Source organism: Molothrus ater, chromosome 5, assembly GCF_012460135.2.
Source record: "Molothrus ater isolate BHLD 08-10-18 breed brown headed cowbird chromosome 5, BPBGC_Mater_1.1, whole genome shotgun sequence".
In the NCBI taxonomy this organism is placed as follows: Eukaryota; Metazoa; Chordata; class Aves; order Passeriformes; family Icteridae; genus Molothrus; species Molothrus ater.
Genome location: NC_050482.2, coordinates 29,477,867 through 29,493,176, shown reverse-complemented (window position 1 = coordinate 29,493,176; position 15,310 = coordinate 29,477,867). Strand labels below are relative to the sequence as shown.

Here is a 15,310-nt window from a genome sequence, read left to right as displayed (position 1 = left end):
TCTAACTTGTAATTTAGGAACACCCATAAAGAAGTTAAATGCCTAAAATAGTAATTGGTCCTGAACCTTAATATCAAAGATGTTTTACACATCAGTGTATTACATCACCAGAATAACAAAAATGAGGGTAGCAAACTGTCAGATGAACGAGACAGGTAAAAGACCAAGTATTTATAGGTAAGTGGGCATATTCAAACGGTAGCTTTAATTAATATAGATCAGTCTTCGATCTACAATATACTTCAATTGGTACAGATCAATCTTCAATCTACAATATACTTCAATCAATCATAGAAATGTATATGCTAATAATAGCAGGGAAAAGGACTTAGTATTTTATTGTTACATTTTGTTTTTATCTTCAGTGATATAAGATCTGCTATCTCTTTATATGAAAGCGCTGTTGAAAAATATATTCCTGTGTGACACTAATCGCATGTAAACCAAAGTGGATTTAAAACACTAGGAAAAAGTGAATTGATTTGTGAAGAAAACTTTTGTCAGTAAATAGATGAGAATTAATTAAAAATATGAGGTACTCAACTTCATGTGGCATTTATAAGATCAGGTTACTCAAACAAACAGAAGAATACTTATCCAAGAAACAGTGTTTCTTGGATATTAGTGGGAAATCATAACCAAATAGCAGCTGATCTTTATCTTATTATATACAACCTGTTATTAAAATACAGAATAAATATACCTTTGGAAATTAAGTATTTTTTTAATTTAGACATTTCTTTTACTTTTTTACCTTAGAGATAAGCATACTGTTATCTAACATAATGTAATCTTGTGATCACTGGACCATGAATTTCCATTCCTACAAGCTAAATGCAAAAGTTAAATAAAAGATTAATTCAGTCCCATGATAGAATCCTTATGAGTAAAAATAGTTTTCTGAAATAGCTTGTATAAGTAATTTACCAATCTATGTCACCGGAGTAGAACTTTTCATTGCAGTTTTTCCACTGTACCACCTGGTAATAGCCCTTCACAACAAGTGCTTGGGCTTGAACCACAACATTTATAGGGATAGGATTTGTGTCATAATATTTTCAGCCATCTAATGTTTTAGGTGGCAGCTTTGAGTGTACTCTGGTCAAACTCTGTAGTGAAGGGAAAAACATTTAACAGCTGCAGTTAGTGATTCATTTGAAGCTACTCCTTATTCCTCTCTTTCCCCTCCTCCACTTTCTCTTCACCAGTTTTTATTGCTGAGCATGACATAATGGAGCATGGATTGTCCCTTTGATCAGGTCAGGTCAGCTGTTCTGGCAGTGTTGCTTCCCAGCCTCCTGCCCAACCTCCAGCCTACTCACTGCAGGGGCTAGAAAAGGGGAAAGAGAGAAAGCCTTTGTCCTGCACAAGCACTGTTCATTGGTGTGCTATGAACACCGGTTAAGTATCTGATGGTTTGCCACAAAGGAAGTTAACACCATCTCAATGGTCCTTTCTATTCATTCTAGAAAGAGTTCCAAAGCAGAAAATGTAATTAAAAATGAAATTTGGTTATAACTAGTTCTATTTCAAGTGTATGAAACTGCTGCCTTCAACAGTGTGCTGTAACATGCGGACGCGGATACCAGGTGCGCGCAGTCAAATGTGTTACTGGGACGTACCGCATCATCCTGAGCGACGACAGGGAGTGCAATGCTGCCACTCGTCCTAGGGACAGCCAAGTAAGTTAAGAAACACCTCTCTACTTCTCTGTCAAAAGTGTCTGAATACAATTCTTTTCTACTGACTCTGTGTGGGAACTTGGAGGGCATCACTTCTAAAATGAGAACAAAATACTGAAACTCTATGCTTTTCTTCACAAAAGTCGAATTTTGCCTAGGGAATTAAGTAAAAGAAGAGTAATTTTGAGAGATGTTTGAAAGTTGGTATGTGATGTTGATAGAGTATATGGCTTCAAGGACTCCAAAGGCCTGTGATTATTTGGCAGTAGCTCCAATGTGTAGAATATTGTAAGGACACTGCTTGCCATCCTGCTTAATCAATAGTACCCAACTGGCTTCTTTAATAAGCTTCTAAACATAAAAGCCACTTAATTGGTGTAGTTTATTTCTGCTTAGATGTGCAAACACTGGATTTGATTATCCTTGGCATTTTTAATTGTGGTACCTGTTAGCTACTGACTGAAACTGGGCAAATTTATATTCTCAGTAGCTGAAGGTATAAAGGACAGGATAGCACAGCCACTGTCTTTGCTTGGTCCTTCTGTGCTGCCTGTGGCTCTGAAGCAGGAAACTGTAATGTCTATGCTCCTTCTCTCCAACAAGTTTGCCAAAACTGTTCTTTCTCAAAATGCCAATATTATTAGTTATTGCCAATGCAGTTTTAAGAGCAAATAAATTTTCTTTGACACTCCATTTAAAATGAAACAAAGCAATTCAATGAAAGGTCTTTGAATAATTCCAGGGAAAATGTAAAAGATGGTATTTACATGTTAATTAAAAGCTAACCATTTACTTTACATTTGGCTCTTCCAAAGTGTATATTTCAAAAGTGTTTTTTTTCCTCACCCCCACAGGAATGTGAATTGCCCTCTTGTCCAGAAAATACAAAATTATGGACTACTTCACTTCCTCTAGTTCATGTGGGGAAGATGACCCAATGGAGATATGGATCATGGACCCCAGTATGTAATATAGCAGTCACACCTTGCAGGGCAGCCCTCCACTCATTCACCCATTTTTCCATGGAGCTTTCATTAAGATATTTTTCAGACTGAAATCTGCTTGGGATAGATTAAAAAGGAGTTCTTAAGAAAATAAGCTGTTTCTTAAGGAGCAGATAGACACTTCCAGCAAACTGTGTGCTTCAAATTCCACCAGGAAAAATAATAGGAAAAAAAGCAGAATTCTAGGAGCTGGGGTTCTGAGTGAAATAGTTTTTGTATCATTGACAGTGCACAAGGAAGTGGTTTTTTTAAATGTAATTGATCCATTTCTAAGTATTTGGAGCATCTTTGATGTTAAAATATTATTTAAATCTTTTATGTGATAGTAGTACTAAACAGCTGGAGTCTTTAAAGATCTAATATGAGTTTTTTTGTAAAATAAGCGTTAGTAAAACAGTTCCTACATAAACTTTCTTCAATGCGAGGTTTTTATTTTGATAATGTTGAAAATTAGTTTTACTTGATAACGATGAGAAAATTTAAAATTTTCTATGAAGTGTGGATGTGTCTGTTAATCCCTTGAGATATTTAACAAAGCATATAATGCAGTTATATTTTTGCTCAGCTATTTTAACTAAATAGCAGTATAGGGTGCATAAACTGAGGCTACTCAGCAGTTCTTCATTAAGTCCACCTTGAACTTCTCAGCTATAAAGGCATCAGAAGGGGATCAATGGAATCTGCTAATACAAACCATAATGGCAAATGGATTGTTAATATCTGTTTTTATTTTAACACTTCCTGAAAATATTGCATCCCTGTGTAACAACTAAAGTGTTCTGAAAGTTACTGATGTTTCTGTTGCTTCTTGCAACTGCATAATTATTCTATGTTACAGTTTAAATGCTGTCAGTTTATATGCACTGAAATGCTTCATGAGAATTAAGGCTACGCAATTCAGTTCCAGGCCTACAGAAACTATATTAATATTTTAGATGCTTGCATGATCTTGTTTTAGTCTCCTAAAATGTGATGAGCTTGAATTGTTCACTGACAGTGCTCTGCATCCTGTGGGAAGGGCGATCGTGCTCGCTATGTGAGTTGCAGAGACGCTCATGGGGAGATAGCAGATGAGTCTTTGTGTGCTCATTTGCCACGACCAGCTGAAATTTCAAGCTGCTTTAGCCCATGCGGAGAGTGGAAAGTTGGAAATTGGTCCCCTGTAAGTATTAATTGTAACAATTTTTTAATGTGTGTATTTAGATTATTGGCCAAGTCTCTGTTTAGAAATTGAGAGTTCATTTTTCCTTTTTTTGCAAGCATGATTGAAATTGCATCCCTTGAAAAAACAAAGTATATGTTTGTTCTTGTCAAAAGTAAATATAAATGTATTTATATTTATTAATCATCAATGTTGTGTGACAAACACTGTGTTAATCTTTTGGTCAGTGCACGGTTACGTGTGACAGTGGAATAGTAACAAGACAAGTCATCTGTGTCAATTATCATCAGCAAATCAGTGAGAATTACTGTGATCCTGAAGGCCGACCTCCTAAGGAACAAGAATGTAACATGCCACCATGCCCACCAGTTTATCATCATGTTCCAAAACTACATGACCATCCAAGCCATTTTCCAGAAACAGGTTACCTCCCAATACACCCTCCACAAGACAATTTAAACCAGTGGAACCATCCTTCCGTGGGAGGATATCAATGGAGAACTGGACCCTGGGGAGCAGTAAGAATTTTTTTTAAATATATTAATTTGTTCTGTCACATGTGTGTTAACATTTCTAGAAATGTTATTGCAGTACAGATCTGGTCAAAACAAAAGCACATTCATTTTAAAAAGTATTGTTGTTCTTATTATTATTCAGAATATATTAAATTCTAAGTGTAATTTTTCTGTGATTTCAAATTTAAAATACTTCTACATAGTTGTCATTTTTATTTGAAAAGTTCAGTTTTGAGAGTTAAGGTTTAAAACTAAGCTGCTGTTTTAACCAACATATTTTACCCTTCTTTGATCATGCAATGGCAAAATGTATTTTTACCTGTTTTGGTAGTGCTCTAGTACTTGTGCAGGTGGATTTCACCGCCGAGTTGTAGTATGTCAAGATGAGGAAGGAAGAAGTGCCACTAACTGTGATGAGGCAACAAAACCTTCAGAGTCAAGACACTGTGATTCTGGACCCTGCCCACAGTGGAACTTTGGGAACTGGGGAGAAGTAAGAGCATTTCACTTACAAAGGGGAACGTTGTTTACTACATAAGCTTAGAAGTAGAAACATAATTATGTGATTGTGAGTGGAACTGAACACCTTGTTTTTACTTATTTAATAGAGTTTAAAATTTAAAAAGAATGAGTTTCAACCTGTTTATCTAAGCTTTATTCTTTGATCAAATCCAGAACTGTAGTGGAAATATGAGTTACGTAAATATACATCCAGAAGAAGTAAGTATTGTGTGAGGCTAAGGATATACAACATTGACAAATCATATAGTTGTATGACATGTATCTTGAGATGCAGAAAATTATGTTCTGTTACAAAAAGCTGGATTGTATGCAGAAAAACCACAGTGCAATAGCTAGTCTAAGAAAAAAAAAAGATCATAAGAAGCTGTAGAGAAACTTTATTCCATGTAGTTTCATAGGTACTAACAATAGTAACTGCAAGTAGTAGTGGTTACTGGATTGTAGTTAGAAATTAGAAATATGGAGATAGGATCATGCATCTAAAAGTTGTGCCTGGGTTAGAACATTTTGATGACACATTTGATGTTATTGGACATGTTGATCTCCATGCTGTGTGATGTCATATCTTGACCACACACTCCTGCTCAAATGCTGCAGAAAGAGTTAAAGCTGATTAGTTTTTCATTTATTCTAATCTAATCTATTGTGATTCTTGCCCACTTTTCTTACTTTTGCAAATCAGTTACTGGAATAGAAAAAAGAATTAAAATTGGTTGAGTGACTTTTTTGTTTTACTTTTTTTCTCCTTGTTTTAGCCAGATTTAGCCATTCAGTTCTCAGGGTCAGTCTAAATGTCATATTTTTTCTGTCCACAGCCATAGGCTTGGGATACAGTTCATGCAGATTATACAGTTCTTTTCCTAATATTGAATCATTGAGAATACCATAAAAAGGTTTGAACTATTATAGATTGACTTTCAGAGTTCATTAGGAATGAGAACTGGTATTGAAGAATTGCAGGCTAACTGAAACCCAGAAAACACATCCTATAAGTATTTTACACTTAGTCTGTATAAACTGGACTATGTAAAAGTGTGCCCAGTATCTGACTTTTCTGGCACTGTTTGGCAGGGAAAACTACTTTTAAGAAAGATTTCCATATTTTCCTTGTATTAAAGAAAGAGATACATGCACATCTATTCTCACAATTACTTCTCTTTAATGGAGTATCTGTTACTGAGACTTTCTGCAGAAAATCACTTGATAAACCATAAAAGTGTCATTTGGTAAAGGTTTTGGTGAGGAAATTACATGAGATTAGACTTTAAGTCCTTATTCTTGAATAGAGTGTTCAGGGAATATCAAAATAGACATAGTAAATAATATGATGTACTGATGATTGCTATATATTTTGGTTTGATGGTATGTGATGACTCTGTTAATAAAATTATTGCGTATAAAATTCTGTGTTTCAGTGTACTCAGACTTGTGGAGATGGAATAAAGACAAGACTGGTGATTTGTCAGCTTCCCACTGGCCAAATGTTAGGTGATCAAAGCTGTGAAATTCTAGACAAGCCACCTAACATGGCGCAGTGTAATGTGCATTCTTGTCCTGGTGATGTTTCTTGGCATCGGGGACCGTGGAAATCGGTACGATAGCATTCAATAATATTTTTTGCTTTCTTGTTCTTTCTGTCTCTATTTCACCATGTCTTTTCGAAGATTTTATGTAATTTTTTTAATTTGATAACAGTGAAATAACAATGCATGTGGAATATAGTCAATGTAGTTTTATAAAGAAATTGTTCCTGCAGCCACAGAATTAAATGAGAAGCAGCCATTTCCTTCAGCAGGAACAATATCATGGTCTGTAAAACATCATAGGGAGTATTTTGAAAATTACCAGAAATCATCATAACTGATAACAGGTACCTAATGTTGCTCCATTTGGAAGGGTTACAGTTTGATATGTGTTTAAATTTACAAGTTTATGCTGTAAATTGTGCTGTAGTATTATTTATGTATTTATATTTGCAAAAACACCCTAAACTTTTTAGTGCACAACTTTTTTCTTATAGTATATTTAAGTATAAAATAACTCACATCCATGTATGTTATACTCTGTCATCAAACATTTTGCTCCATAATACTTGTACATTTGTGTATAAAAGTTTATATTAGTGGTTTTAAAACAGGGACTAATTGAAGTTATCTATGTATAATTATGTTTGTAACTATAATATGTTATTGTCTACATGTCACTGTCTATTAATGTGTAAAAATGCCTACTGTAATCACCATTAATCTTTAAAATTGCCACTAGCAGATTATTAACATACTGAAGTAATCATAGCAAGCTCTGCAGTATAGACCACATTATAATTCCCAAGCTGTGAATTTGATAACAATATTGATTATTGTGCTAAGTTCTAAGGGGAATAAAGGCAATCAATGGAGGTTGGATCCAGTTCTGGTTCTATCAAAATTAGCAAAAAACCTGTCATTGACATCCCTGAGAGATGGTCTGGGACAGCACTTACTTGGGTTTTTTTATTAATAAAATTATGTAATTTGTCTCTTTGAATTAATATGGCAGCATTTTAAAAAAATGTCCGATTTCAACTATAATAATTGCTAATATTTATATAAGCTATTCTAATTTATTGCAAAGAGACTGTAAAATGTAAGTTTGATTTAATGGTTTACCACAGTTATCTCTTTCTTCCACTACACAAAGCAGAGTTTAGGGTTTGTGTTTAGCAAACACCAGAGTATCCTTTTTAGCCATTTTCCAAATAATTAGCGGTGACTTGCTAATTAATATTCATCAGGTGCTGACAGAACAAGCAGAGTTCAGCATACAATTGCTTTTGAACTCAATGTTTGTTTTCCTTTTAGATCAAGAATTATTCACAACCTGTTTGTTCCCTGAGTAATTCAGTTTGCCCTACATTAATAGATTACCTGTAAGATCTTGAATTCTAAATGTTGTGTATGGTTTAGTTTTATAAAGATTTTCATGTTGGTTTATTTCTCAAGTGACATAAAAAGCCATTTTAATCCTTCAAAAACTTCAAAAGTTTAGAATGGATTCTATTTATGAGACAGAGAGGCCTCTTTTATATATAATTGCAAGCTCTATGGTTAAGCCATAAAAGATTTAATTTCATCTCATGCCGCAGAAACAAACATAGCAGATTCAGGAAATAAAAGCAGGCTCACATATTAAATATGCTGTCATTTAAATAATTTAGCTAGTTTGAATGCTGCCAATACAGAGATTTGGTTGGTTTTTGTTGCTTTTTAAGCAGAGCAGAATTTATTCATTAAGGATGACTATTAGGAAGGAGCAGGAAAACTTTAGTCACAGGAACCCTGTTGCAGCCTACTACAAACAGCTTTTTTTAGCCATGGTTGACTAGTGATTTTTTAGTTTGGCAATAGATCATGGCCCTGCTTATCTTACACATTTCTGGCATAAAATATGCCCTAATATAGGGAACTGTTAATGACTACATGCTCTCTGGCTGCTGAAGTCCTCAAACCTGTCACATCTGCACTTCCCCCGTCTCTGTAAGATTGCAGGAACCTGACAAATAACTATTTATATTTTTCACAGAAGTATTGAGTAATATTTCTGTGCCAGGCGAGCAATGCATCAAGCTTTTGTGTCTACAAGTGGGATTCCAGTGTTAAAACCTAAGCAGAAGCTGTCATGCAAGACTAGATGATCTTGGAAGTCTTTTCCGACCTCTATAATTCTGTGATTCTAACTTGTCCACTAGCTATCGCTATATATTTAAGAACAGAGGACTTTTAGCAGTATCCTTTCTAAGTAAGTTTGTTTTATTATTATAGTTATTGATTAATTTTACATAACATAATTAACATGAAAACACATCTTTTAAATGCACAAAAGGGCCCTTGCAAGGAAGGTTCAGTTTATGATTGGAAGCCAGAATTTTGGTTGATGCTTTCTGCAGTTTAGCAGCTGTTGGCTGTTACACTTTATAGTGTCTGTCAGTGGCTACTGGAGCTGACCCTCACAAAGCTTGAAGGCTGTGTGCTCCTCTGTTCCTGGTTGCTGCAGTTGTCCAAACGGGTGTGAGGAAAGGAAATCTCAAATTCTAAAGGTTTATTCCTTTAATTTTTATACATTTTCTAAAGATTTTAGGAAGCTTGGCCCAAAATTACACTTGAGGAATAAAAAAAGCTGTTCACATATAGGAAGACAATACCTTCAGGCTTTGCATAGTGAGGAAAGTTTTCTCACATTTTTAGACAACAAGAATTCTGATTAGATTTTGATCTTATTTTTGGCCCTGTTTACTTTTTCAGTGCCTGCAAAAACTCAGAAGATCCAGGTACCAAACAGCAAAGGTTTCTACTTAGGCAGTTGGTGCTGTCAGTTGATGTTACTTTGGAAGCTTTGTATTTCATTTGGACAATCAGCTCTTGTATGAGTGTTGGTAGTTACCTAATTTTATAATGAAAATTTTAACCAGATATGTCTCAACTTGAAATATGTTTGGTTCTCATCCTTTCTTTTTTTTTTAGAAAGAATAGATAGCTCCTTAAAAAAGATAATTATATTTTATTTGTCTGAAATGTTTATAAAATAACGGCTTTCATTCTTTTCTTTTCTTCACTCTTAGGATTTGTATGTAATTCATAAGTATTACTTGTGATTTCAGAGAAAATAGGCATGAAAGTAATGGATTATTTTCAAAGTTACCCTGAAATCTCAGAAAGGTGTTACTGCCATTTCTTACTCCCCTTCAGACATATGATGTAATATTCTTTAAAGTGGCTGTCTTTCTAGTGCTTCAGTTTTCTACTTACTTGCTCCAGAATAATTTAGATGTAATTCTGTCTTTGCAGTAGGTGGAAGAAATCTACTATTAATTTTTAAGTATATGAATCTATTTTTTAGAAATAGTCCCAGTTCCCTTCCAGTGTTGTTACTGGCAGGCATCCCATTGACTTCTCCAGGAGCAGAAGCAGGCCAAACTTTCATACGTAAAATATTTATTTGTTTTCATTTTAATGCAAAAATTCTTGCTATGTATGATAAGTGCCTTCATTCACCTTTTCTAATGTGTAAAAAGTATTTATATCTTTAAAAATAATCTTTTATATTAAAAGGGAATTCAGAATCAGTGAACTTGGTTTTCAAAACCACCTTCAGGTTTTACCTCTACTTCTGCTGCTGCCTAATGTTGAACTTTAAAATACCTCATTGCCAATACAGTACATTAAATTAATATCCCACTGCCTGAAATCTTGATGTTAGCATCTGCTATTCATTTTTTAAAACTTTGGAAGTGGGAGGGGGGTCTTATCAGAGATAACTGATAGCAGATGTCACTGCCCAAATAATGTCATAAAACAGTCTTGGGGTAGTGAATTTTATTTCAGGTCATTCTGATAAAAATGTTTTCAAAACTTGTTTTCAACATTCAAAAACAAAATATTTGTGTAATGTTCATCAAGAGAAAAATCTCAAGTTTGGTGCTATGTTGCCTGTATAGCTTGAAATAATAAATAAGTTATAATGTATGTGTAATAATTTAATTTAATGACTGTGACTTGTGTCTGTGAAATACAGTTGCATTTTAACCCTTCTTTTTCATGCATGTTGTGTGGCTTTGTGTTTATATTTATTGTGCTCTTTATTAAGGAATGTTAATGTTTAAAACCCTTAAAAAAATAAAGGGTGGGACAGATACTAACCACTTTTGCTGAAAGTGAGGGTTTTCTTTAACCTGTGTATTGATATTAACTTCATACTATACTTCAGTGATGTTTTCATGGGAAAAGCTCTTATATTTGAACACAAAAAAAATTGTTACTGATACAAGCAGTGTTGATAAGCCATTTACCAACTGGACTGAAATAGATAGATAGTCTTTGATGGTAAAGCTGAAAGATCCTAGCTCCTCAATCTTTTGCTGGAGCTGTAATTTTGTGGCCCAGTCCTCTCCCACTTAGTGAGTGACAAAACACAGAGAAGAATGAGGATCACAATATAATGCTCAACTCTTAATATCAAAGACATAACATGGTTTTTACATTCCTAAAATACTTTTATCAGGAAGAGGTTTGCAGAACTTTCAGACCTTCCACTTAGAAAGAGGACAAGTAAGAGTGGGACATAGTCAAAATAAAAACAGTAAATAATAATAATAATGAAATCACACACACACCAAAAAAAAAAAAAAAAACAACCAAAAACCCACACAAAACCCCAAAAACCAGAATATAATGAAAGGGGAAAAGAAGCAGGTAATGCATAATACCATGCCTAAATACATAAGCCATTTAATGAGAATGAAAGGAATGTGAAGCTACTGGTGTATTGATTAGAACTTTCAGAAAAGCTGAAGGGTTCTAGTTGGTCAAATCCTTGTGAAAATCATTCTGAGCTGCCTATGTGTGTGGCAGCTTCAAAAACCCCAGCCAGAGCTCATAAAGTTGGTTCAAAGTGGTTTTGGAACTCAGATTAAAAAGTTATTAAATATATATTAAAGTATTAGCATTTTCAAATATTTGTGAGGGTCTATACATAAATATTTTTATTAGGTGGAATGGGTTAGGAAATGAACAATATGTTCTGTACTGCATGAGTTCCTAGTCCTTTCTTTGAAAACCAGTAATTGTGGCAGACTGGTGACTCCCCTATGACAGGCTGCTCTGTTGATCAGTGTATGTTCTAGCACTTGTGGCCCTTTACCTTCAGTGACAGCAGAATTAAACACTTAGATTTCCTGCTGAATCAGTCCTTCAGAAGCTTCCATGTCTGCTCATATTTATGTACAGGAAATGTAATGTTGGAAATATTGTTAGTAAATTGAAAATATACAGAAAAGTGGTTTAGGTTGAAAGGAAACTGGATTTCAACATGTGAAGGTAGGTAAAATGTTGCATTTCTCATCCAAATTAGACTCATATTTTCATGCTAAAATAATATTTAATATAAATTGGGGGGGGGAGTGTTAATTCATTCAGTTATATTTAGTTAAGTGCCATAGAAAAAGTTGTATTTTCTATGCTTTTGAAAAGTTTTAAAAGTTTCTGACAATACTATATTGTGCCAGCACATATTGCTTTTTATTTCAAGTTTTTTAAAGTTTAAATACAAAATCTTAGATTTTAATCAAATGAAAAAAATTATATGATATGATGTTTTTTATAGAACAGAAAGGCACATAGAGCTTATGTATTTGCCATTCCTTTAATTTCTGAGCTACTCTTTTGCTGTTGCTAACATGATGAAAAATGATAAATCAGAGCTTGCACTTGCTGGGAACCAGCATTTATTTTGCTCATTTTTAAATTTTTGCAAACTCAGCTGAAACTAATTCACCTACTGTGGTAAAACTGTCTTATGTCTACTTACTTTTTTAACTGGTTGATTGAAAAGGCCCTATCCCTTAAGATAATGAAATGAAGTTTTAAATAGTTAAAATATTACAAGAAAAGGCTTTTTAACTGTGCAACCCCTTTGTGGAAATGTAGCTTCCATAATATCATCCTCCATCATATTAAAAATGTGCTCCAACTTTTATTGTGAAGACCTGTGAACAAAATATCCCTATCAAGGGGCCAAAGATACTTTTCAGTGAGAGTGCAGATTATGTCATTCCTGTGCATTTATTTGGTTTTCCCCAGCTTCACAGGAGGCTGGAGGCTAAACTACCTGTGATAGAGTCTGTTAAACTGTGTCCACTTTTTGGAAGCAATAAATAGACTAATTTTGGGTTGCTGTTTGGTTTTCATGGAGGTTTTTGAACACAGCTGCTGGATGGACACAGATACATCTCTATTTGAAAAATGTGTCCGGAAATTTATCCGTTTATTCGAAACAGAGAGAAACCCCTGCATTTCTTTTTCTCATGGTGGATTTCCTTAAGGTCTCCTGTCTCCATTTCTGCCAACCTTGATGCTTGCACTTTACTCACTGCCTCCAGTGCTTTCATGTAATTGCTTAAAAGTGTTACTAGTGCTTCATGGCTGTGGGGTGCAGAAAGATGAGTCTTGCTGAAGTCTGGCCAAGTCAGCAATTTGATGTCTGTGATGCTGTAATGGTGAAAGTGCCCATTTGAAGCTCTTGCAGAAGGTATCAAAGGCACAGGGCAGGACTGCAATTTTGTAAATTTGACGCAAATTTATACTTGTAGATTAGATTTTCAAAAAGACCTAGTGAGAGTCTAGCTCTGTTCCTGTCTGCCACTGATTTCAGAAGGAAAGGTAAGGCAGAATTATTTGTTAGGAGTGTTGGTTTTTTTTTTTAATTTACTAATGCTTCTGTATTTTTAATTATGATTTGTCTCAATCTGTTGTATATGTCATTCAGCTGAAAGATGATAAAAGGTACACATACCAGATAAGCTGCTGCAGGAATGCTGGCTGAACACAGTAGTTTATCGGTTCTCTCACTCCCAGCAATTAATAAGCTGATCATACTTTTCATTGTTTTAATATATACTGTCATGAATGATAGTTTCAATATTGCTTGAATGGGGCTGATGGTAAAGTTTCTAGCACAGATACAAGCAGAACCTTCAGTGACAAATTTAAGACTGCACATGAGGTAGCTGCGCCTGCCAAATTGCCGCTGAAAGGAGGCAGAAATACCTCTTGGTTCCTGATTCTCAGGTGGTAACCAGACAAAGACTCAAATCAAGAGCATGTAAGGCAGGAAGAAAAACTAGATAATTCAATTTTTACTGTAATTGAGAGATGAAATGGAAGATATGTAGGAAGAGGTAAATGAGATAGCAAATGTGATGTGTCATGTCACCACTGTTGAATGAGAACTCATGAGAAATGGATTATTATTTTTAAATTTCCACCCCCATCAACATCTCCATAATCCATTGTTCTTGTGTTATTGTAATAGCTAAAAGCTTGTTTGAAAGTCTAATAGTGTTATATGAGTCATGTAGGTAAAACAAAGAGAAGCTTGCTGACTGGAAAAGCTCAGTCTCATGTATGAATACATGTAGACAGTGTAGGAATACAAGGCAGTGTGGAGCCTGTCTGAGTATCTCAGTAGGTGGGGAGCTGAGCATAGTAACTCATGGGGAGTTGGTCTGCCCACAAGCATGGTCTGGTTTTCAAATGCTCTGTAGTTGGCAAGAAGGATTTCAGGCTTTAGGCAGTGATGGGCAGAATAGTGATTCTCAGCTTGTTCATCCTGACATCAAGGAAAGTCCTGATCATCTGTTTTATTTGTTCTGAACTTGGAGAAATGCATAGTATTTGAGATGTCAGAAAGGTAGGCCAAATTAAGACTTACTCACAAATATAACTGGAATGAATAAAAGACATTCTGTAAATAATCATTAAGTGGATTCTCAAGGGTTCTGGTTTTGATTTTTTCCAACAGCTGCAAACAGTATGGTTGTTCATCTGACATCCAGGCAGATTGCTATTTTCTGGCAGTAAGGATACAGCCAGCTGCACTGGACAGAAGAATTCAGACCATGTGGTGTCAACTTAAAAAAATATCATCTAAAGTTTCTCAGCATCATCAGTAGAGTGTGGCTTCTTCAGACGTGAAATCCTTTTACTTTCAGTGTATGTGCTGATGGTTCTGACTTTGTTTTAGTCAGGATGTCTTTATGTTTAAGAGGAATAGCACATTCCTAGTAGATGCCAGATATATCCTCTCATAGCAGTTTTTCCTTGCTGTAATCCACATCGATCCTAAAATCTGCCTTTAATCCTCTTTATTCCCCCATCATTCCTGCTTTTTCTGTGTTTGAATGTAGATGTATGTAATTTCTTATTTATGTCCATCTGTTAAATAGATACACTTCAGCATGCTTGGAAAATGGTTATTCAGGAGTTTTTTGTTACACTTAAGATGAAAGTTGAAAGAAAATTAGCTAAAAAGGAGTCCAGTAGAAGCAGCTTTTTAATGGAGCATACAGTGCTCAGTCCTGACAGAAAAGGTATGGCTGGGGACAGTGGCCAGTTAGATGACCTCAGAGAACCATGGCAGTCTCTGTGCTCAGCTGCCACTTGCAAATAGCTCTGAGGTTGTACTGCAGTGCACTCTGGTGTTAACATCCCCAGTACACACCTGGAAGCCTCAGAAAACAATGTGGATGGTAAACACTTGGTGTGTGCTTGCTTCTCAGCTTGTTACACAGCCAGAATATGTAGGTAGATTGAAAGGGGGATAAAAAGTAGAAGTTTCTCTTGGGCTGATTGGAGAAAGGGATCACTGCCTTCTTTTTTTTCTGAATTAAAAAATTCCAATATTAGATGATGTTACTTGGAGTGGATTGTCCTCTGGTCCATTCCACTCAGGGCAGTAGGTAATGGCAGTTCCTTGGCGCAGGGCTTGTCCTTCCTGAGCTGCTGTGCTAAAGAGAATGGCTTCTGAAAAGTAAACTTTTAAATTTCCCTTATAAAAAATAATGAGAACTGACCTTCAACAGCAGGAAAGCCATTACAAAAGTCATGTATACTA

At 35.1% G+C, this 15,310-nt stretch overlaps 1 protein-coding gene across 1 annotated transcript in view; it reads left to right on the top strand.

Moving 5' to 3' along the window:
* Positions 1-15,310, top strand: part of ADAMTS20 (ADAM metallopeptidase with thrombospondin type 1 motif 20) — an 85,551-nt gene that overhangs the window by 50,746 nt on the left and 19,495 nt on the right. Inside the window, 6 exon segments of the mRNA XM_036401473.1 lie at positions 1,560-1,682; positions 2,537-2,644; positions 3,684-3,848; positions 4,076-4,366; positions 4,695-4,856; positions 6,301-6,477. Of these exon segments, the coding sequence (XP_036257366.1) occupies positions 1,560-1,682; positions 2,537-2,644; positions 3,684-3,848; positions 4,076-4,366; positions 4,695-4,856; positions 6,301-6,477 (1,026 nt within the window).